At 41.8% G+C, this 26,121-nt stretch overlaps 1 protein-coding gene across 1 annotated transcript; it reads left to right on the forward strand.

The window, feature by feature from the left end:
* Window positions 1-3,450: 3,450 nt before the first annotated feature.
* LOC104238583 (uncharacterized) lies at window positions 3,451-4,449 on the forward strand. The gene has a single exon (XM_009792984.1). It carries the CDS (start codon window positions 3,451-3,453, stop codon window positions 4,447-4,449), a length of 999 nt encoding a protein of 332 aa, XP_009791286.1.
* Window positions 4,450-26,121: the final 21,672 nt, after the last annotated feature.

Consider the following 26,121-nt stretch of genomic DNA (forward strand, 5'->3'; position numbering starts at 1 on the left):
CCGATGAACATGCTGAAAAAGATGCCTAACTTATCAACCAGGCAGAGGATATTGTTTCATCAAAAGAAGCAGTAGCAGCACATGATCAAGTTCACCATGCAGAACTTAAAGGTAGAGACATGAATGAGGAATCCACTGCATAAAATTTCCTTAAGGTTTCCAAGCAGGGAGATCTGTCGCCAAGGCTTATTGAACTAGTAAAATCAGCATCAAAGGGAAAAAAGAAACAGTCAAAAGAGACTTCTACTATCCCAGTTAGTGGAGTACAAACAAGGAGAACACTGTCCAAATCCTAAAACATTTAATGGATGCCATTATATGGAATGTCAGGTCAGTAAACACAATGCAAGCACTTGAAAGGCTGATTACAATGCACAGAAAACATCATTTTGAGTTCATAGGCATCCTTGAGCCTATGCAACAGTCTCACAAAATGGAGAGGTATAGAGCAAGAATTGGTTTGGCACAGGCTGTAGTGAATGTGTCAAACAAGATTTGGGCTTTTATTGATGAAATTTTTTAGGTTACTATTTTATATAACATGACTCAACAGCTGACTTTGAGATTAATGCACTCTGAAACACATGTTGAGCTCATCCTTAAACTAGTCTATGCCAAATGTGACCGTGCTGAAAGAATAGAACTATGGGATACGTTGTATGCAATGGCATCAGATATGACAGTACCTTGGCTAGTTGGAGGCAACTTTAATGTGATATGGGATGAGGAAGAGAAATATGGGGGCTTGCCAGTTTCTCTCATTGAAGTAGATAACTTCAGACACTGCATCAATACCTGTAATTTGACATACTTGGGTTTTAAAGGAAGCATATTTACATGGTGGAATGAAAGATCAGAGGAGGACTGCATTTTTAAAAGATTGGACAAATGTTTTGGCAATAATGAATTGCAACACACATTTCCTGGATTGGAGATAACTCACCTATCCAAAATTGGGTCTGATCATTACCCAATGATGCTGAAATGTGATATAGAAACTCCTCCAATTAAGAAGTCATTCAGATTTCTTAACTTCTGGACAAAACATGAAACCTTCAAAGATATAGTAAAGGAGAATTGGAATGCTGATTTTAGTGCTAACCCTTTCTGCATTTTTAACTACAAGTTAAAGAAGCTTAAACAAACACTATCTACCTGGAGCAGAGCTACATATGGAGATTTATTCCAGAAGATTGCAAGCCTTGAGGAGGTGGTCTTGGTTCATGAAAGACAATTTGAAGTTAATCCTACACAGATGAATAGACAAAGATTAAAACAGGTCCAAGCTGAAATGATTAAATATCTTGCATTAGAAGAAGAATTCTGGAGACAAAAAGCTGGCATGTCATGGTTCAAAGATGGCGATAGAAACACTAAATTCTTCCACGCTCAAGTTAATGGGAGAAGGAAGAGACTGAAATTATCAAGGATCCAGAATAGCCTTGGTAACTGGATCGAAGAAGATCACTTAATAGCAGAAGAAGCAATAAAGTTCTACAAGGATCAATTTACTGAGACTGCAGTTCCAAATGATTTTGACATTCTAAATCATGTACCTTCAATGGTAGATAGTGATCAACATGAAAGATTGATGGCCTTGCCTTCCAATGAAGAAGTGAAGAGAGCAGTTATGGGGTTGAATGGAGACTCAGCTGGTGGACCGGATGGATTCACTGGAGCCTTTTACCAAACATGCTGGGAAATTATTGAAGAAGATGTAGTCCGCATGGTCAAGGCTTTCTTTTGCGGTCAGCAGTTGCCAAAGAGTGTGATGCACACAAACCTGGTTTTATTACCAAAGAAAAAAGAAGTTACGACCTTTGCGGACATGAGACCAATCAGTCTTAGCAACTTTGTTAACAAGATTTTCTCTAGGGTTATTCATGAGAGATTGGTTGAATTATTACCAAACATAATCTCGAAGGAACATGCAAGTTTTATGAAGGGCAGAAGCATAGTTGAGTACGTGCTGTTAACTCAAGAAATCATTACGGATATCAGGTTGAGAACAAAAGCAGGTCCAAACGTTGTGATTAAGCTTGATATGACAAAAGCTTACGATAGGCTATCATGGCTATTCCTGACCAAAATACTAAGGAAAATGGGATTTCCTGAAGCTTTTATTGGCTTGATCTTTGATTTGATTGGGAACAATTGGTACTCTGTTCTTATAAATGGTCAGCCTAATGGTTTCTTCAAATCATCGAGGGGAGTAAATAGGGTGACCCTTTGTCACCAACTCTATTCATTCTGGCAGCAGAAGCACTTTCTCGGGGATTGAATTCACTACACACTAACTTGTATTTCTATGGTTTTGGAATGCCAAAATGGAGCCTAAAAATAAATCATCTATCATACGCTGATGATACAATCATTTTCTGCTCATCTGATAAAACTTCGTTGAGACTTGTCATGGAGGTTTTGCAAGCTTATGAATCATCATCTGGTCAACTGGTGAACAAAGCCAAATCACCCATATACCTGCATCATTTAACGGATAATGAGGTGTTTAACAAGGTGGAAAGGATTAAAAGTATACGAAGACAATGTTTCCCTATGACCTATCTTGGCTGTCCTATTTTTTATGCAAGAAGAAGGGGAGACTATTACCAGGGATTAATCACCAAGGTTATGGACAAACTTCAGTCATGGAAAGGCAAACTCCTATCTGTAGGAGGCAGAGCTGTTTTAATTGCAAATGTCCTGCAGAGTATCCCAATTCATATGTTGTTAGCAGTTAATCCTCCAATTTATGTGATCAACAAATTACATAACATTTTTGCCAAGTTTTTCTGGAGCAACACTGTAGGAGGGAGCACTAGACATTGGTCATCTTGGACTAACCTTTGTATGCCTTTTGAGGAGGGAGGCATAGGGTTCAGGTCCCTACATGACGTATCCAAGGCACTTTTCTGCAAATTGTGGTGGAATTTCAGGACTATGCCCACTTTATGGAGTGCATTTATTACTCAAAAGTACTGCAAGAAACTAAATGCAGTAATTGTACCTTGGAAGTGTGGATCCCACGTGTGGAGAAAAATGCTAGAATGTAGGGACTTGATTGAGCATCAAATCTACTAGAAACTGAGAATGGGATCAGCTCAATTCTGGTTCGACAATTGGACTGAGTTGGGAGCCTTATATTTTCAAGTGCCTGCAGAGTTTGGTATCGATGACGATATTTATAATGTAAATGATCTGGTTGAAAATGGTATGTGGAATGCGGATAAAATGGTTGAGAGCCTACCTGAAGATTTGGCACACCACATTGTGCAGAATATTAGACCACCAACTTAAAGTTCACAGTTAGATACTCCCTTCTGGATGCTTGAAACAAGGGGAAATTTTACAGTAAAATCTACATGGGATTACCTGTGAAGAAGAGCCAACCTAAGATTAGCTTACAAGATGATATAGGTAAAAGGTTTACCTTTCAAGATATCCTTCTTCATGTGGAAGGTGTGGAAAGCCAAACTGCCACTTGATGATTTCTTGCGTAAACTAGGATACTCCATGCCATCTAAATGTTGGTGCTGTGCTGATCCTAAGGAGGAGTCATTACTACATATGTTCTTCACATCCAATGCAGCCAGAAGTGTTTGGAGTTACTTCCTAAGGAGAGCAGGAATTTCATTAGATGGGTTGTCATTACATCAAGCAATTACAAAGTGTTGGACAACACCAGTTGTACCTAGATTGAAGCCAGTATTACAAGCTTTACCTGCATGCATTGTATGGGAACTGTGGAAGAGAAGAAACAATTTGAAATATGGAGAATTAGTGTCAGTGAGCAGAGTTATTTACCAGGTGTCATCTACTTTGCAAGCTCTGGTCCAACTGAAAAAGCCAGGACTACACGTGCCTCACAAGTGGCTGGACTTACTGACAATGATGGAGCAATACACACCTCGACTGAAATATGATAAAGTGTTATGGGAATTTCCTTCAAGAGGGTGGATCAAAGTGAATACAGATGGAGCATGTAGAGGGAACCCAGAGAGGAGTTCGATTAGTTTCTGCATAAGGGGCGAGGTAGGTGATTTGATATATGTAGAAGGAAGGGAAATTTCTGAAGGAACCAACAATGTATCAGAAGCAGTAGCTATTGCGGAGGCATTGAAGATGTGCAAAAGTTTTAATTATTTCCAGATATGGCTGCAGACATATTCTATGCTTTTAAAGAACATTATAGAGGAATCATGGAAGCCTCCTTGGTATATTACTAAACATGTAGAGGAGATTTTAAGACTGAAGGAACAAAGTATCATCAAGGTCACTCACATATTCAGAGAAGGAAATACATTAGTATACCACCTTGCCAATTATGCTTTAGATGAAGGAAATACTGAGTGCCATGGTTTCTGGGATCTGGACTCAAAAGGAAGGAGGATCATTAACGAAGATAAGATGCAATGTCCTTACATAAGAGTAAAGGTTGCAAGGAATTAGTAGGAAAAGGGAAGGAACAAAGCCAAAATGTAGATAAATGTGGAGTGGAACAAAGGCAAAATGACGAGGACAAACGGAATGGACATAACTGATCAGCAGGGTCAAATCCTATGGGAAGAGATCTTGATGATCTTCTGTTATACTACCATTTGGGTGTTTCTGTGCAGGGAATGGTAATGTGGAGATGACTTATAATGATTGTCAATTTCAAAGGGTGATATTAGTACATGGTACTCAATCCCCTGAAAGAGATATCATGATATGCACAAGTAGGGAACAAAGGAACAGAATGCCCAGCTCGTTTGCATGGGGCAGTGAAGTCGAGTCTAATGCACAAGTTGTGAAGAGATATCATGATTTCAAGGAGAATCTTACCATTAAACAAAAGTAATTGCATCTTTAAGCATGTGGAGAACAACAGATTTCGAGAAGAGATGGACACGAAAGCCAGTGCTGTTCTTTTGATTTTTAAATGCACGCATGCTTCATCAATGGAATGCACGCATGCTTCTAGCATTTATTTTTTTAATGAAAGCAAGCTTCATATTGTTTGGGTGCTGGAGAGTACTGGGCCGAGGAGCTTCAAGAGTTGGGAGGACATTTTAAATTCCAACTGGGATTCGCGCGTGTTTTCGCACGGAATTGCACGCTAGCAATGTAATGCATGCTGGACAATGAATTGGAATATACTATTTTGGTCAAGCAAGACTACTCACATGTCTGGAGGGGCATGCATGGCATGCGCATGGGGTGAGCGTGACCTTTGAAGGAAGCAAGAAGGCATGAGCACGGGGATTACAACGCACGCCTGTAGTTTATTACAATGCACGATGCATCATGGGCAAATGCAGTACTGTGCTTCGTGTGTATGTTTAATACATTGCACGCAGCATCGGGGGCTTCACAGCTTTATCTTTCTTTATTCAAAGTGTGTCATTTGAAACCATATGCATGCATGATGCATAGTACTACATGCATCCTCAAATTAACGAGAGATCTGGAGCAAAACAATAGGCAACACCACTTTATCTTGGTACTTTGAATCAATGGACTAAGTCACGCAATGAGAGACGAAATGGACAATATTGAAAATGCCAGGGCAGGCGTGGGTGCAAATGGTGGAGCTTGCTAGGCAAAATGCATACACGCATGGGGGACATAATCTTTGGGAATTGCTCTCTTAATTCCATCAACTCAACAGCCTTTGTCATGGCTATCGTCCTTGAAGTTTTACACTTTGAGGGCTGTGATTTTGAGCTACGTTGCAGATGCTTCGAGCAGTCCTGCACAATTGAGATTCAAAAGTGTGACCATAAGATGGTTGGGCTTATTGGAATGCATAAACACAGGCACAACATGTTGCAGCATGTGAGAGCTATTGGTTCGCTAACAGTTGCTTCTGTTTTACAGTCCAAGAGGACAACTATGAACCTAGGCAATGGTAATTTTGGATAAACGCCCCAGCACATGCTCAAGATGCAGCAAATGGCTTCAGATTACAAGAGCACTCAAAAAATAGGGGGAATCATTAGTGCCGCAATGGTTCATACCACAAGCACAACAACAAGGCTGGAATGGGGCAAAATGTATGCCCAGAATCGACCATTCAACAGCTACGGAAGAGGACACTGTACGTAGAGCATGATTTTGACCCAAGATGGAGCTGTATGCAATCAATAAATCATAGCAGCAAGTACATGGAAGGAATGGCATTGCACTGGAGTGGATATGAGTTGGATCAAGACTCATTTCAACTGCAGCGGCATATGCAGGCAGCTCGAAAATACAAGTTCGATTGAATTCATAATAATCAATGAGTGTACATTTGGTATATGTTCCATAGGGTTTACAAAGTCGAACAAGGATGCAATTGTCACCCATTATGATCGGCTAGTTTTTAAACGAATTGTTCATTTTAGATCAAATGTGATATCAAGGTTGAGTTTAATGCTCAACATTGATACTAGGTGTCATGTAAAAGTCAAATTTTATCACTTTCATTATGTTAGATCATCTGACAATGTATTTTTGGATTTAAATTTATCTATATATAAAAACTACTCCTAGGCGCTTGCCTAGTGGATTGCCAAAAAAAAGTAACCCGTTTTCTTCTAAAATTAAACTTTGACCGAAAGATATATTTTTAGTTAAACAATTCCAAGTATAATATTAGTGGCCCAGTCAATCTTAAAATATATAAAAGCAATTTTCTTTCGATTTCTCAAGTCCAGGATAGATTATGTTCCTATATTATTTTACCAATATGCTGAATTGGACAATTCTGAGATCTAGCAAATATCTAATTATTTAGTAAGTCAATTAGAAGCACAGTTGGATGGAATCTAGCCAATGTACAAGTATAATGTTCAATATGAGATGAAACAAAAAGCAATGGATGCTTACTATCTTAATTTAATTTGTTTATTGAATTTATCCTAAAGTTAGTATACAAATGCAACAAAATATATTTACTTCTACTAGGTGTTTGCAACAAATTGTAAATTTATCATGATTAAGTAATAAAATAAGATGAAAAATTGAAAATATATACTCCTAATTAACTATATTAAGTAAAAAGGATTATCTAAAATTACATATTATTCATTTATTAATTTGTTTAATATAAAAACCAAATAAGATTGTATGAAAAAAGTTCTTTTCCGAATACAATTGTACGCGGTGAAATCAGAGGGTCCAATTTCTTGCTATTAATTCGTTTCAGAAGAACACCTCGAGGCCTCGAGGACGCGAAGCTGCGACCGAGTTCCCTCCCTCGAAGCCCGTCGAGGCCCGATCTAAAGGGAATATCGCTTGAGGCTAGAGTAAAAATGGGGAATTCCCAAGGCATGCGGCTAAGTCTGACAAAGCCAGCCTGCCCGGAACCTGTATCAAGGTGTCACATTTAGCCGTCCCATCTTCATACCTTTGTAATTAATGCTTTTCGTACTATGTTGGGATCCCCCTCTGATATAAAGGGAATCCTTACCATTTTATAGTGGGCTACTGTTGCTCCAACTATTATACACAAGATAAATAACAACTCTCTCTCTCTCTCTCTCTCTCTCTCTCTTCTCTCCAACTTACTCTCTCGATATTATTGGTCATATTTATTGCCTTCGTACTTTTTCTTCACTTATTGCTCGTCACCGGCCATAAAGAGCCTCCTTTAATTATATCCTAACTATTAGCCCTTTCCCGATTATCCCCGATAGCTCGAGCCCGAGCCCAAGAATCGACCTCGAGGCCCCTCATCGATCAGTCCGAGGCCAGAATAGCTAACCCCTTGGTTCGATTATAATTTTGTTTTAGCTCGCATTTCATCTTTTATCTTCACATATCTAACATCAACTAGATTAAAAATAGATCATATATTTTTAGAGTCTCATCAACAAATTTAATTGTTATTACCATTTTCACGGTAAACAGTTTGGCGCCCACCGTAGGGCTAAAAAAAATAGTGATTATTTTCTTGCTGGTTTCATTACACAACGCAAGTTATCTTTCACACCTTTTCTTGTCCAAGATATTCAATTTTAGGTCAAAATGTCTGACTCAGTGAACAGAGTTGAGAACGACAACCTTGAAAACCACAGAGAAAACGATGTGGCTGTTCCAATTATTGGTGCGCCACCACAGAACCCCGATAACGCACCTGGACCGATTCCAGCGGACGCGGGTTCGCAAGACGCATAACAAGTTGACGAAACCTCACACATGTACGAGAGCATACAACATGGGGACCAACAGAAAGCCCAAAATACCCCAGCTCGGGAAGAACGTGAAGTTAGTATTCATGTAATTTTTGAAATGTTGCAGGCACAACAACTGGCTGCCGCTTAGCTGCAAAGCCACCCGAAGACTCCCAGCATAATAGCACTGGAAGCTACTCCCCCTGCCAAACAAGTACCGAAGAGATCGAGCAACAACGGATAGGTAACCGATCGTGCCATCATAAAAATGCTCGAGGACCTCACCAAAAGGATCAAGTCAGGCAAGAAAATGATAACAGCCAATGACAAGAAGGTCAAAACCTATAACTTCGGGGTCGACCAAATCCCAGCCGCACCTTCGGTCGTGAAAGGTGTAGATTCGAAGAAGTTTGTGCAACGACTGTTCCCAGAGGAAGAGGCTCCGAGACCCATTCCAAAGAAGTTCAGAATGTCAGACTCCCAAAATACAACTGGACCTCAGATCCCAACGAATGCATCACTACCTATACGTGCGCAGTAAAGGGCAACGACATAAAAGACGACGAGGTCGAGTCCTTCTTACTGAAGAAGTTCGGAGAAACACTCTCAAAGGGGACCATGATGCAGTATCACAACCTAGCTCCTAACTGTATAGACTCATTTGCCATGCTAGTAAAATCCTTCATAAAGGCACACGCTAGTGCCATCAAAGTAGCAACGAGGTAGTCCGACTTATTCAAGATTAAGTAGAAGGAGAATGAAATATTGCGAGAAATCGTATCTCACTTCCAAACAGAACAAATGGAACTACCCCTGGTCTCCGACGACTGGGCGGTGACGGCCTTCACTCAAGGACTGAATGAATGAAGCTTAGTGGCCTCAAGGCAGCTAAAAGGGAATTTGATCGAGTATCCCGCCATAACCTGGTCAGACGTCCACAACCGGTGTAAGTCAAAGATCGGGGTCGAGGATGACCAACTGGGAGCCCCCTCGGGTTCAGTATATTCAAGTAAACTCCCGACGAAGGAATCGAAACAAAATAGAGAGAGGTGTCGGTCGTACCCTGAAGATAGGAGGAATGCCCCGAGATGCAATCTGCCTCATAATGATCGATTGATAAACCGAGGACAGAACCCTCGGGGGCTCATCAATAGAGGCAGATTCAACGGGGACATAGGGCCAACGGGGACACCTCGTCTATCAGAATATAACTTCAGTGTCGATGTATCGGACATCGTGTTCGCCATCAGCAAAATCAGGGACGCTAAATGGCCCAGGCCTATTCAGTCGGATCCTTCCCAGAAGGAACCACAACTCAGTACGTGAACTTCATAATACACGGCTAAGAAGAACGAAGAAAATGAGCCACAATATGTTATCTACATGATATTGGGGAGCGTCGACACTCCCTAAAAACCCGTGATGAGAAGGACAAAAATATCCATCATCAGAGAAAATCGAACTCGGGGACACGTACCCGAAGATGTCCTTGCATTCAGTGAGAGGGACTCCGAAACCTCATCCCAACCTCATAACAGTGCCATGGTAACCTCTTTCCTCGTTAATTCATTTCAAATAAAACATGTGCTCATGGATCCAGGTAGCTCGACCAACATTATCAGGTTGAGGGTAATAGAACAGCTCGGACTGCTACACCAAATCATGCCCTCCACTCGAGCCCTTACCGGATTCAACACGGCGATCGAAACAACAAGAGGAGAGATCACTGTGATGATGGGTCATCACTTGTTTTAAAAGTGAATTATGTGTTCTGAGGCCTTAAAAAGCTCTTTTAGCATCACTTCGATTTACGTGCATAGTTCGGGAGCGTAGCCGAAAAGCCTAAATGTAAAAATCTATGAAAAATGATAAGTTTTGACTGTAAAATAAATTAATTTGACTTCGGTCAACATTTTGGGTAAATGGAACCGGACCCATAATTTGACGGTCTCGGAGGGTCCGTAGGAAAATATGGGACTTGGGCGTATATCCAGAATCGAATTTCGAGGTCCCAAGACCGAGAAATGAATTTTTAAAGAAAATTGTTCTCTTGAATTGTTTAAAGGATTTGGAAACAAATTTTGATCAGAACATGTTGGTATCGAGCCAGTATTTTGGTTCCGGCACCCGGTATAGGTCTTATATATGGTTTAAGATAATTCTGCCAAGTTTGGTAAGAAATGGAATCCGTTTGACGCGATTCGGAGCTTAATTGCAAAATTTGATGTTTTAAGAAGTTTGAAACAATTCTTTGAATTTTGAGGTTTAATTCGATGTTAATGATGTTATTTTTGGGATTTGATCGAACGGATAAGTTTATATGGTGTTTTGAGTTAGTACGTATGTTTGGTTTGGAGCCCCGAGGGCTTGGTTGAGTTTTAGGTGTATTTCAGAGGGTTTTCTGGAACTCAAAAGTTGCAGGGTTTTCCAGTTTCTGGTGTGCTGATACTTTCTTCTTCGTGTTCTCGGGAGGACTCTCGCCAATGCGATGTGTTATTTATGCTGAAGAAAAATTCCTTCTATGCGAACACGTAACCCAGATCGCGAACGCGAAACTTTGAGGGGGGGCGGTCTTCCCTTCGCGAACGTGGGCTTGGTAACGTGAACGCGAAGGCTTATGAGCTTGGGTAGGGGGAGGGGTATTAAACCTACGCGAACGCGACCACCTGGATGTAAACGCGAAGGCTTGAGGAGTTACTTCTCCGCAAACTTGAGCCCTTTGTCGCGAACGTGAAGGTCTGTCAGGCCTAACTCATCGCGAACGCGTTGAGCTTATCGCGAACGCAAAGACCAATTTCGCCCAGTTATTTTAAGTTTCAAAAACAGAATGCATTGCGGGATTTAACCCATTTTTCATAAACTTCTTCTTCTCCACACCTCTTGGGCGATTTTGAAGAACTTCTTCACCATAACCTCTTGGGTAAGTAATCTTTGACTTGTTTTCTTCCATTTTTATCAACACCCACTAGATTTCTAGGCCTAAATCATGTGATTAAGGGTAGAAAATTAGGGATTTGGGTAGAGTTAGGGCTTTTTGATTATTTGGGAATTTGACCTCGTTTTGGGGTCGGATTTCAAAATAAATTATATATTTGGGGTCGTGGGTGAATGGGTGATCAAGTTTTTGTCCGAACCTCGTGCTTTGACCAAGCGCGCCCAGGTTCAATTTTTGGATTTTTGGGAAGAATGATTAGAAAGATATAATTAAGTATTGGAATTGGATTGTTTAGCATTTATTGATGTTATTAAGTCGATTATGTATAGACACGATTGATTTGGAGCCAAATTCGAAAGGGAAAGCGGTGTTTGAGGCTTGAGTTGGCCGTGGAAGTTCAAGGTAAGTGTTTGGTCTAACCTTAGCTTGAGGGATTAGGAGTTGTGTCCTATTTGCTATTTGCTTCTGGTTGAGTACGATGTATAGGCATGGTAACGAGTATCTATATGTTGGTGTCAAGCATGACCGTGAGTCTTATATTGTGATTTTCATGTTTTCATTGTATTATTCATGCCTTGGTGAAGATTTCTATTTGATGTGTAAAGTTGTGGAAGAATTGTGACCTATGAACATTGAAGAGTGTTGGCTCCAGTTGTATAACGAATTGTGAAAGTATAAGTGATAATTGAAACTCTAGAGCATTGGCTCGAGTTGTGAAGTGAATTGTGAAGTAAAAGTGAGAAAGAGAAGAGATCATTATGTTGCCCCCTTGTCGGGCTATTGTTGAGTTGTGGTTTCCTTGTATTGTGTTCTTAATTGATATTACAGATGCTTAGGTTCATGATTCTTTGTGTTGGGTAAGGAGTATGGTTATAGCTGTGGTAGTTAGTTGTTGGAACAAGTTTGGTTATAGCTGAGGGAGTTAGGTGTTGTAACAAGTTGATTATAGCTGAGCTAGTTAGGTGTTGTAACAAGTTTGGTTATAGTTGTGGTAGTTAGATGTTGGAACAAGTTTGGTTATAGCTGAGGTAGTTAGGTGTTGTAACAAGTTTGGTTGTAGCTGAGGTAGTTAGGTGTTGTAATAAGTTTGGTTATAGCTGTTTCTCCCTTGCCGGGACGTATTACTTATGCTGTCGAATCCCTTGCCAGGATAGTGTAGACCTTATTGATCTCTTGTCGGGACTCTTGTTATGATTGTTGTCAATATTATATGTGGATCGGGTTGCACGATGCAACAATATTATATGTGGATTGGGTTGCATGCCGCAATAATATTATATGTGGATCGGGTTGCACGCCACAACAATATAATATGTGGATCGGGTTGCACACTACAACAATGATAAATGATATGGATCGGGTTGCACGCTGCAACAGTGTCGTTATATATAGGGATCGGGTTGCGCGCCACAACAATTATTGATACAAGTGTTTATTTGGATATTAGTTTCTTTTGTACGCTGTGAATCCTAAGCTTCCCTTAGACTGTTACTCTGGATTTACTGTTATTACTGGTATACCCCCGCAACATGTTTCCCTGTACCATCTTTACTTGCTTATTCCTGCTTTACTTTACGATGTATATTATATAACTGCACAAGTTTATTTGGTAGTCTGGTCCTAGCCTCATCACTACTTCGCCGAGGTTAGGCTAGGCACTTACCAGCACATGGAGTTGGTTGTGCCGATACTACACTCTGCACTCTTTTGTGCAGACCCCAGTGTTGTAGACTTCGGACTGCAGTGAGATTGCTGATTCTTGTTCATCAGGCGACCCGAGGTAGACCTGCAGGTGTCCGTAGGCCTTGGTGTCTCCTTCTATCTACTTTCCTATTTCTTACATATATTTCTAGAGACAGTGTTGTATTTAATTCTTTCAGACCTTTATATGTAGTATTCTTAGACCGTTTGTGAAACTGTGACACCAGTTCGGGGTAGTCGAGACTCAAACGGTTGTAATAGATATTCATGTTTAGATGACTTATTGTTTTCTTCCGCTTATGTTATATTCCGTTGTTTAAATGTTATTTCTTCGTAATTGTTAAAGAGAATAAAATTGATAAAAAGGTAGATGGTTCAATAATTGGCTTACCTAGCTCACATCAATAGGCTCCCTCACGACTCCCGATGGTGGAAAATCCGGGTCGTGACAATCAATCTCCCAGTCAGCATGGCCGACACGACCCAAAATGTCAAATTCCATGAGGGAGACATAAGATACAATGCCTTATTTGGGCGACCGTGGATACGCTGCATGAGAGCGGTACCATTCACTCTTCACCAAATGATGAAATTCCCAACAAAGGACGAAATTAAAACCATTTACGGGAAACAACATGCGGCAAGAGAAATATTCACGGTGCACGATGTGGCACCGGCACTCGCACCTCCGCCCACAAAAGAGCCAAAGGGTAATCGAGCCACGCCCTCGATAAAGCCCGATTAAATAAAATAAAGGATTGTACCGCGTCCTCCCCTCGAATGATTGAAACATATCAATCCTCAAAACATCGCCAACGCGTCTCATATTAAGGTACGCCCATCTCCCTTTTCATTTTGTATTTTAGACTAACCCTTATGCAGGCACCCGACCAAAGTAGTCGAAAGTGCTAACCCAACCCGAAAATCTCAAGACCTTAAAGCCATCCGTTGCACCCTTTTCCTTCGGTCGAGCTTTTGTCCGAAAGAGGGTTTCACTGGCAAGGTTTGTTTTTAACGAGCCAACGTCCACGCTCTACCTAAGGGACACTCAACAAATGCTTGAGGCTTCTTTTGCAATCAACTCCGAACACTGGAGAACACCGGCTCGAGAGGCCATCCACTCAGAAAAACCAAGGAACGATGAACAAGGTTCCAATAGTAAATGGTGTACCGAGCCAAAAGGTCAAATGGACGGTGTCCGCATAAGCCGGACTGACGGTAGCAAAACGACATGTACTTATGCCAAGCAATCAAAGAGTATCTTTTGCCAAAGCATCTCGTACTCCAAAGGAAACTTAGCATTTTCACAGCAAAGATCCTTCCACCGAGAACGTCCCAAAATACTCGGAGACTAGCGTCAATAACTCGACACCCACATGGCCTCAGGGTCGGAACTCCAAACTCGTAAGACCTCAACAAGGCAGCACGGAAATCACAAAACATCTCCAAAAAGGAAAAATGTCCCGAACACTCGGAGAGTGGCATCACAGACTCAGAAAGCGCGTGTCCTTAGGGTTGGAATCTCCAAAATCATAAGCCCTCAATAAGGCAATTCTAAGCCCACGAGTAACGGTTCCCGAGCCAAAGCAAACTCAATAACTTGGAGACTGTCGCCAATCACCATTCATTTAAAAACCCGAGGCCATAAGACCCTGAGCAGGCAGACTCGGTCCTGTAAGACCTCAAGAAAGGCATAAATCATACTTGTACCAAGTATTAACAAAAGCTGTAAGACCTCAACAGCATAAAAAAATAGTAAGACCTCAGCGACATGAAAAAACTGTAAGACCTCAACGGCATGAAAAAACTGTAAGACCTCAATGGCATGAAAAAACTGTAAGACCTCAAAAAAGGCATGAATCATAGTTGTACCATGTATCAACAAAACTGTAAGATCTCAAAAGGCATGGAAATTTTGTAAGACCTTACTATAGGCATAAACTCGATCCCGAAGTTTCGGCTATATATCGCATTTGTAAGACTCTCGAAAGGGCAAACCCTCGATATAGACGCCTAAACTACTACACTCGGGACCAAAAATGGCTCCGGCCAAACACAAATGACTACAGTCATACGATTGTACCAGCCAAATTAATGCGACTCGGGGACGCCCGACCGTCGCTAAAAAATCATAGGTCATTACTTCAAATCTACTTCGAAAAGAACCGGTTAACATGCTACCCTCGACAGGCAAAAGAGCTTCGACCATGTCAGCTCCAAATCACAAGTCTTCGAGCTACTCAGCGTACGTGCTAAACCTTTTGAGGTGCTCGAACATCACCGCAAATGACTTGAAATCAAGGTTCTTCCCGAACCGATGAGAGGAAAATAAAGCCTACGTAAAAGGTCACATCAATCAAGCGCGTAAGAGTCATTGTCGCCAGCCTAATGAGCCCCAGGGCCACACACACTAAAAGTCTCAACGACCAAAAGCGTAAGAGCCACTATCGCCAGCTTAAAATTTGAGAGCTTGAGGGTCAAAATGAGCTCGAATCGTAACCCGATTCGGAGACGTGACCCAAAATAGTTAACTATACATGCCTAAGGGCAAAGTATAAGAGCCATTGTTGCCAGCTTAATGAGCCTCAGGGCCGTGCATATAAAAGGTCACTTTGACCCAAGGCGTAAAAGCCGTTGTTGCCAGCCCACACAAATACAGAACTTGAGGGTCAATTGTGCTCGAGTCGAAACCTGAACCCAAAATAGTTAACATACGAATATCCAAGGGCAAGGCGTAAGAGCCATTGTCGCCCGCCCATGCAAAAACAAAAGCTTAAGGGTCGAATGAGCTTGAGTTGAAGCCCGACTCGGAGACTAAACCCAAAATAGCTGGACAAAAGCATAAGAGCTCTAACGCCAGCTTACACTAAAGGTCACATCGACCGAACGTGTAAGAGCCCACGGGCCTGCCTAATAAGCCCCAGAGCCATATCACGAATCTAAGGATTCTCACCAACTATAGAACCAATCCACCTGGTCAGAAGTGAAGCAGAAAGGGGTACAGAAGAAATAAAGCCTCAGGTTTTCTTTTATTTACATACGAAAAAGTGCATTCTCCATCTACAAACACGCTCTGAAAGTATCGCATGCAAAATGGCAAAGTCTAGCCAAGGCACCTTTCTCCTCGAAGGCAGGAACTTTAGCCACGAGCTAAGCGGAGTTGGACCTCGAAGGAAGGAACTTTAGCCAAGGCACCTTTCTCCTCTGAAGCTTGAGCCCGCGCCTGAGCTTGTAGCTCGCCGTAGTCATTCTTGATTCGGTCGGCTTCACCCTAAGGTGTTTCAGGGCCTTCGTCTTTTTCTGCAGCTGGATAGCCAAAGAGTTAACCTGAGAAGTTAAAAAGCGAAATGCATACCCGCCTGGGATGGGAAGTTACCTGCTCCATCAAATAGCTCTCGTAATTTGAGCTCCGGTACGCCTCATATCGCCAGTGTGCCAACCCAACTCTCTTCTCCTCGCAAAGGAGCCCAAGGGACCTACCCTCATCCAGAGCTTTTCGGAGCCTAGCCCCATGACGGAGCAGCTCATACCTAAGCCTGCCAAAGGCCTGCAAAAGAAAAACTCGATAAGGAAGGGAAGACACGAGATTCGGAAGGCCTGTGCCAAAGCTTGCCGCAAAGTGAAGTCGGCGGACTTCCTTGAATGCCGAGCACATATCTGTTGATCTAGCCACCTTGGCCCTGGAAGAATCAACCCCTGTCAAAGCACGATCGCTCGGAGGAACCACCTCTCCAGAACCGGAAACTTCGGGTGCAGCAGGCTCGGACGATGTTTTCTCCTCAAGGACTCGGCCCCATTTTGCCCTGCTGTGAGTACCATCGCACTGCAAATGCAAATCCCGTTTATTATTGCATTCTTTTAGCTCGGAAGCTAGAAACCCCTCCCCCTCTCCGGAGGAGCACAACTTAGCCCTTGGAGATCCTTCGATACCTACGACGGCAAGATTAATACATGAAAAGGGGAAAATGTCTTCCCAGATGAATGAGGAAAATGGAAAAGGCAGTATACACACATACCATGATATTTTCCTTCCCATCTGCCCCAGGACACAACTAGCCACCTATGCTCATCACAGGTCGAATGGGTCTCCAGCTTTCGGACCCAGCTAGGCAGATCAGGAACTTCACCCGGCGCCCATGAAATTGATGCAGAAAAGGAGGAAACACGATTACTAAACTAGCTTCCACCATGAGCAAGTCTAAAAAAGCACAAGACGCTCCACTTACGCATATAATTCCATTCCTCGGGGAATGGCATAAATCCTACGGGAATAACGTCAGTCGTCCGGACCCGGACAAATTGACTAATCCACTCTCGATCTCCATCTTCCCCATCGTCAACAACAAAGGGCGTGGACGAACGACACCGCAAGGTTAGCAGGCCTTGATGATGAAAGGGCCGGTACATCCTGACAAGATGACTAAGCGTGAATTCAAGCCCTGCCTTCTCCACAAAGAACCTTATCATCAACACTATTCGCCAGAACGACCGATACTTTGAACAGAAATCGAGCACGACCTTATCAAGGGGGCCCAGTGCGAAAGGGTACAAGTACACGTTCAGAAATCTATCCGCAAGGTCCGTAATACCCTCATACGGGGGAAACACCTGTAACGCTACCCCCTCGCCCCATCTGCAGTCTCTCCTCACCTACTCAAGGTGCTCCTCTATAATCGAAGGCATAGTCTTCAAGGTAAACTCCCGTGGATCCTGAGCTCTAGGAGTGGAACTCTCCCCTCTCTGCTGGGCAAACCCTGAAGTAGCAGTCATGGCTATGGCGGGACTAGCAAAATGAAGCGGGAACCTACACAAACACTTTGGTGCTAAGGTAATGAAGGATTCGACGCCAAAACAGAAGGATAGCTATCTAAAATAGTGGGATCTCCCAAGAAGCGGGAGCAACCCCATATATATGTGGGGAACAACAGCGGTCCACCTACCCAAGTTATGCCCCGGGAAGCCAGCCTCGTCATCTCCAGTCCCGAGGTGGTACCCGACCTCGAGGACCTCCATCAAAGAGAATTTGATCCTCTAAAGGCCAGCAACATCATCTCTAGTTCTGAGGTGGTATATCGACCTCGAAGGTTCCTCTCAAGAAAAGAAGTAAGCATTTCGAGCTCCGTCCATGAGGGCTCGACCTCAGGACATCGCCTAAATATGGGTAACTCCTCCTCAAGAATCTATCTACAACGCCTTAAAATGTTATCTACATCAAGTTCAAAGTAAACCTCTAGGTGTCTAAAGCTGACCTTCACTCGGAGACCACTCTAAAAAATTTCAAGGTTCGATACGCTATCTTCATGTGACTTGAGGGTCCCGATGATCCTAGTCTAACGGACCGTTTCAGGCTAGGTCCAAGGAACAACAGTGGGCTCGGAATTTGAGCCATTTCTATCAACCAAAGACCGGAAGGAATACTCACAGTTGAGTTAGATATTGACAATCATCAGTAGAGGCATACATTCAGAATTCTCACAAATACAAAAGAACATGGCAAGTATCAAAGGTAGAAGTCAAGAAAATATCTTTATATTCATAAACGTTCGTTTACAATAGCCCTCGAGGGGTCCTTACATATGATTACAAAAGCCCGCATGGGGTCCTTACACAGAAACAAAGAAGCGAAGGGGTGCACACCCATAGTGAAAGCCTAAGGCCCTAGTCTACCCTCGAAGGTTTATCTCCGGTAGCAGCATCTTCGAGCGCCACCTCCTCGAGCTCGCATCCTCAAAGGCAATTCCTTCGATCGTTTCCTCATCTAGGTTCCCAGCTCGATCCCATGGAATAACTTCACCGAGGGAGAAGATGAAGAAGAGAAAAGGGGGACGATGCAGAAGAGGCAGAAAAAAGAGACATAACCTGCCGAAGCCAAAGGTTGAAGATTTGGCGGGCCCCAGCCTCAACGGCCGGTTGTGCCATTTTATCCTTTAGGAAGAAACCCAAGGGATGAAGTGCCACACCAGGCCAGAGTAGGAGAGTGAGCAGCGGTATATAGTCCGAATAATTTTCTAAAATGGGGAAAGTCGATCCTCCGTGTATCATCATCCCAAGCCAATAACGACAGCAGTAGCAGGCGTAACAACAACAACAACGACAAGACGGTATGATCTTGCTCGATAAAGGGAAGCTCAGGAAAAAGTCTACCATACCGCCGATGGGAATGCTGTCAAACAACCTTAAGGCCGTGAACTCCAAACATGGTGACTAAAAATAGAGAAAGATGGCAAGAAGAAAGAGATGAATGAATGGAGGAAGGCACTTAGATAGAAAAATAATGCCAGAATACCCCCATTTATAGGAGATAATGACACGACCATCAATGCCTTTGGAAGACTGACCGGCAGGTGCGATAAATACGTTCTCGAAAGAAGAATCAATGATGGTACTGTCACTCTTAAGAACGGGAATCGACAGTGCATTGAATGGCATCGAAAAGACAAGTCCATGGGATGTCTCGGTTATCGTGAAGACTCATGTCATGGGTTGCGTCATCAGTTTTATGTCATCGCGGGAAGCCCGAAGGGACAGGCATCAGAATCGTTTCCCATCGCCTCGTTCTAGGAAACGCGGAGACTATCTGTACGCGGCGAAATCAGAGGGTCCAATTTCTTGCTATTAATTCGTTTCAGAAGAACACCTCGAGGCCTCGAGGATGCAAAGTTGTGACCGAGTTCCCTCCCTCGAAGCCCGTCGAGGCCCGATCTAAAGGGAATATCGCTTGAGGCTAGAGCAAAAATGGGGAATTCCTAAGGCACGTAGCTAAGTCTGACAAAGTCGGCCTGCCCGGAACCTGTATCAAGGTGTCACGTCTAGCCGTCCCATCTCCATACCTTTGTAATTAATGCTTTTCATACTATGTTGGGATCCCCCTCCTACATAAAGGGGATCCTTACCATTTTATAGTAGGCTGTTGTTGCTCCAACTATTCTACATAAGATAAATAACAACTCTCTCTCTCTTTTCTCTCTAACTTATTCTCTTGATATTATTGCTCATATTTATTGCCTTCATACTTGTTCTTCACTTATTGCTCGTCATCGGCCATAAAGAGCCTCCTTCAATTATATCTTAATTGTTATCCCTTTCTCGATTATCCCCGATAGCTCGAGCCCGAGCCCAGGCATCGACCTCGAGGCCCCTCATCGGTCAGTCCGAGGCCAGAATAGCTAACCCCTTGGTTCGATTATAATTCCGTTTTAGCTCGCATTTCATCTTTTATCTTCACATATCTAGCATCAACTGCTAAACAACTAGCATAAAAATAGATCACGTATTTTTGGAGTTCCATCAACAAATTTAATTCTTATTACCATTTTCACGGTAAACAACAATCATATCAGCTCGTCATCGTTTTGTTTTTTGCCCAATTAATCCTTTAAGAACCGCAATTTTCTCACGACGTCACATATACGTCAACATCGCTCAATTTCAAAGAAGTCTATAGGAATTTGATTGATTTTTAAATAATATTGTTCGTCAAAAGAAAATAAAAGTTTCCGGAAACTAGCAAATGTTGTCTTTGGTTTGTCAAGAGAACTAAAACCAAGCCAAACTTAATTTCCATAATATCCCATAAACTTAATATTACCACTTGATCCTCCTAATATTATGTCAAGTTTTATTATAATTTCTTTCATCTTAGATCACATTAGTTTTTCAAAATGTAGACTTATTATTTTCTTTTTCTTTTTATATGTTATTACAGTACAAATTTATGCGTTATCATTAATGCATGTTTATTCTGGGTATATTGTTATAGTGTAGACAAAATGAATGGTGGAATTACAATTGCATGACTCCATTGATAGAAATGCAACGCAATGAGTTACATTTGTAGCTTTCTTCACTTTGCTTTTGAAAAGAAAATTCTAATCAAATGTACTTGTATATTAAAATTTTCTTCAAAGACAATAAAATCATCTAATAATACAAATTAGTTTTCAGAGTTGCCCAAACGCGTTACGAATATTCCTTTCTAACGAGCATAGAGCATGCATTGACATGGTTTATTTTAGTATTTAATTAACTGCACGAATTGAACTTCTTAGCCTGCATCCATTGTTTGTTTTTGTTTCTCAGTACCAAAAACCATGCACGCTAATGCCACGAACACCGACACTGCACCGCTGCCAGCTTATATAAGTGTGTCAATCTACTGGTCCTCTAAGATTAAGTGATTAACTGGGAATTCGTATTTATTCTAAATTACTACATGTGGAATTATAAGTTCGAAAATAATTGAGATTAGGATTCAGGCTTTTATCCTTCTTAACAAAAGAAAAAAAGATTTGACGGAATTTATAGCCAGAGTTGGATTCATAATTTGAAGTTTATTAGTTCGAAATTCTAGTCCTTTAAATTATCAGATATTAAATTAATAATTTATATTTATTCAAAAAACTACTTAAGCAAATATAGAATTTAGACCAAAATTACTAAATTCGAACGAACCAACTTTGATATGAACCCATAAACTATATTCTAGCTCTGCCCTTCACAGGTGCCGCTTTGTTACCAAGTGGATGTGGTGTTTCAGTTAAGTAATATCTGTATGAAGAGGGGCGGAGCCACATAGCTTCAAGAATGTCAATTAACTTCTCTTTGTTAGAAAATTACATTGTTTAAAATAGGTTTTAAAAAAATTATGTATAATATATTATATATGGGATCCCACATAATACTTTTTAAAATTTTGAAACTCCTTAATAAAAATGGTGACTCCGCTATTATTTTTGAAAGGACTAACGACAGTAAGGCTTAATTGTCACATATATAAAGGACTTAACTAATGACAGCGTATATAATGTTTACATATAGTGGAATTTTTAATTCATTATAGTATGTTATTTTGTTAATTTTTATACTATAAAATTACGATTATTATATTGTTGTAGGTCACCGTAAATCTGATAATTTACAAAATTATAAACCGCTCATGTGTTAATATACCTACCTAACCACTGTGACTCCTATATATTTTGATGGGCTTTGCTTAGCTTTCTCTATGGAGTAGTGTCACGATCCGGATTTCTCACTCTCGGGAATTGTGATGGCGCCTACTCGTAGAAGCTAGGCAAGTCGCGAAAAAAAGAATCACTAACTCTTTCATTTTAGCCCTTTTTAACAATTTGAATTAGCAGGTAATCAACATTGAAATATTAACGATAAATAAAATCAAGCGGAAGACTTAATCTGATAAAATAACTAAAGCCAGTACGACAATGCCAACATACGTCTCTACCCGGAATCCGGTGTCATGATATCACAGACTGTCTATGAATACTACAACAAATGTATGAAAGGAAAGTACAATCTGTCTCGGAAACAACTGAAAACAGAATACATAATAAGATAGAAGAGAACGTCGGGCATGCGGACGCCTGCAGGACTACCTCGGGATCTCTAGCTGGACTGAAGGCCGCCACCCAAATGCTACTATCCAAAAGTTGCTCCGTGATCTGCACATAGTGCAGAGTATAGCATCAGCACAACCGACCTCATGTGCTGGTAAGTGCCTAGCCTAACCTCGGTGAAGTAGTGACGAGGCTAGGGCCAGACTACCAAATAAACCTGTACAGTTATATAATATGCAACGGAAAATAAAACAGGAACAACACATAAAGATGAGAGGGGGGGGACATTCTGCGGGGTATGTCAATATCAACAGTAAGACAAGGAAAGGCATAAAGACAACTTAGAATCTACAACAAAACAATAAGGAGCTTGTAACCAATTTATAAACACTTTATATCATCAATTGTTGCGGCGCGCAATCCGATCCCAACACATGACAACACTGTTGCGACGTGCAACCCGATCCATATCATTTATCACTGTTGCGGCATGCAACCCGATCCAACTATATCATTTATCACTGTTGCGGCGTGCAACCCGATCCAACTATATCATTTATCACTGTTGCGACGTGCAACCTGATCCAACTATATCATTGTTGCGGCGTGCAATGCGATCCAATTATATCATTATTGCGGCATGCAACCTAATCCAGATATATCATTGTTGCGGGGCACAACCTGATCCACATATACAATAAAAAACAATCATAACAAGAGTCCCGGCAAGGGATCAATAAAGAACTACACTTTCCCGGCATGGGAATCGACAGTATAAGTAACTATGTCCCGGCAAGGGAGAAACGCTATAACCAAACTTGTTCCAACATCTAACTACCTCAGCTAACACTAATACGCAGTCATAAGTAATTTCCATGAGGATAATCATCATCCTTGCTCAATACAGAGAATCATCAACTTAAACATCCGTAGTATTATTTAAGAACACAATATAATTCAATTTAAGACTCATGGTCATGCTCGACACCAACGTATAGATACTCGTCACCATGCCTATACGTCGTACTCAACAAGAAACAAGTAGAAAATAAGGCACAACTCGTAATCCCTCAAGCTAAGGTTAGACCAAACACTTACCTCGAACTTCCACGGCCAACTCAAACCTCAAACACCGCTTTTTCTTTTGAATTTGGCTCCAAGTCAATTGTATCTAGACATAATCGGCTTAATAACATCAATAAACACTAAACAATCCAATTCCAATGCTTAATTATAGCTTCACTATCAGTCTTCCCAAAAAGACAAAAATTGACCCCGGGCCCGCTTGGTCAAAACACAAGGCTCGGACCAAAACTCGATCACCCATTCACCCACGAGCCCGAATATATAATTAGTTTTGAAATCCAACCCCAAAACGAGGTCAAATTTCCAAATAATCAAAAAGCCCTAACTCTACCCAAATCCCTAATTTTCTACCCTTAATCTTATGTTTTAGGCCTAGAAATCTAATGGGTGTTGATAAAAATGGAAAAAACGAGCTTAGGATTACATACCTATGCAGCTATGGTGAAGTTTCTCTTCCAAAATCGCCCAAGAGGTGTGGAAAAGAAGAAGTTTGTGAAAAATGGTGAAATTCCCGTATATATTCTGTTTTTGAACATAAAAATAACTGGGCGGATTTTGGTCTATGCGATCGCGAAGAAAGGAATGCAATCGCATAATGAACTGGCTTCCTACGCTATGCGATCACGAATGAGGAAATGCGATCGCACAGCACAAGCTACCCTAGCCCCCCAGCCTGCCTACCACTCTATGCGATCGCGGAACATGCTATGCGATCACATAGTGTTACAGATTTCCTCCTCAACACTGAGCTATGCAATCGCAAAAGGCCCTATGCGATCACATAGTAGTCAACACCGGACACCAAAAAATGACCAACACACCAGATTTTCTAAGTCTAAATTACTCTGACACCTACCTGAAACTCACCCGAGCCCTCGAGGCTCCAAACCATCTATGCACACAACCTCATAAACATCCTACGGACTTATTCGTGTAATAAAATCACCAAAATAACATCATAAACATCGAATTATACCTCAAAATCAATGAAATATTTCAAAACTTCTTAAAGCATCAAATTTTGCATTTAAGGTCCGAATCACATCAAATGAAATCCGTTTCTTCCCAAATTTCACAGACTCATCTTATTTCACATATAAGACCTGTACCGGGCTCCGGAACCAGAATACGGGCCCGATACCATCAAATTCTAAATGGATTTCCTTTCTAAAACTCATAGAAATTTCCAGAAAATAATTTTCTTTAAAAAATTCATTTCTCGGGCTTGGGACCTCGGAATTCGATTCCGTGCATACGCCCAAGTCCCATATTTTTCCACGGACCCTTCGGGACCGTCAAATCACGGTTCCGGATCCATTTACCCAAAATGTTGACCGAAGTCAACTTAAATGCATTTTAAGTCAATATTTCAATATTTTCATAGATTTTCACATAATAGCTTTCCGACTACGCGCCCGGACTGCGCATGCAAATCGAGGTGATTCCGAAAGAGGTCTTTAAGGCCTCAAAACGCAGAATTCATTTTAAAAACAAGTGAAGACCTTTTGGGTAATCAAATTCTCCACCTCTAAAACAATCGTTTGTCCTCGAACGGACATAAGAAGGAAGTACCTGAGTCAGGGAAAAGATGGGTATAGCGGCTCTGCATATCAGACTCGGACTCCCATGTCGATGCCTCAGCAGGATAACCTCTCCACTGAACACGAACAGAAGGAAAACTCTTCGATCTCAACTGACGAACCTGCCGGTCTAGAATGGCTACCTGCTCCTCCTCATAAGACAAGTCCTTGTCTGACTGGACAGTACTGAAATCTAATATGTGGGATGGATGGCCGTGATATTTCTGAAGCATGGACACATGAAACACTGGATGCACGGCTGATAAGCTCGGTGGCAATGGAAGTCTATAAGCCACCTCTCCCACTCGATCAAGAATCTCAAACGGGCCAATGAACCTAGGGCTAAGCTTGCCCTTCTTTCCAAATCTCATCACGCCCTTCATAGGCGACACTCGAAGCAATACCCGCTCACCGACCATGAAAGCCAAATCTCAAACCTTGCGGTCGGCATAGCTATTTTGCCTGGACTGAGCTGTACGAAGCCTATCCTAAATAATCCTGACCTTATCTAAGGCATCCTAAACTAGATCCGTACCCAACAACCGAGCCTCTCCCGGCTCAAACCATCCAACCGGAGACTGACACCGCCTACCATATAAAGCCTCATAAGGAGTCATCTGAATACTCGACTGGTAGTTGTTGTTGTAGGCAAACTCTGCCAAAGGCAAAAACTGATCCCACGAGCCTTCAAAGTCAATGACACAAGCTCGGAGCATATCCTCCAAAATCTAAATAGACCGCTCGGACTGCCCGTCCGTCTGAGGATGAAACGATATGCTCAACTCAACCCGCGTGCCCAACTCTCGCTGAACTACTCTCCAAAAATGCGAGGTAAACTGTGTAGCTCGGTCCAAAATAATAGACTCAGTCACACCATGAAGATGAACAATCTCCCGGATATAGATCTCAGCAAACCTCTCGGAAGAATAGGAGACTGCCACAGGAATGAAATGCGCTGACTTGGTCAGCCTATCAACAATAACACATACTGCATCGATCTTTCTCTAAGTCCATGGGAGTCCAACAATGAAGTCCATAGTGATTTGCTCCCACTTCCACTCAGGAATCTCAATCTTCTGGAACAAACCACCAGGCCTCTGATGCTCATACTTAACCTGCTGACAATTCAAATACCGAGCCACATATGCAACGATATCCTTCTTCATTCTCCGCCACTAGTAATGCTGCCGCAAATCCTGATACATCTTCGCGGTGCCCGGATGAATAGAGTACCGAGAGCTATAGGCCTCCTCTAAAATCAACTCTCAAAGATCATCCACATTAGGCACACAAAATCGACCCTGCAATCTCAAAACTCCATCATCATC

Source organism: Nicotiana sylvestris, chromosome 2 (assembly GCF_000393655.2).
Source record: "Nicotiana sylvestris chromosome 2, ASM39365v2, whole genome shotgun sequence".
Classification (NCBI taxonomy): domain Eukaryota; kingdom Viridiplantae; phylum Streptophyta; class Magnoliopsida; order Solanales; family Solanaceae; genus Nicotiana; species Nicotiana sylvestris.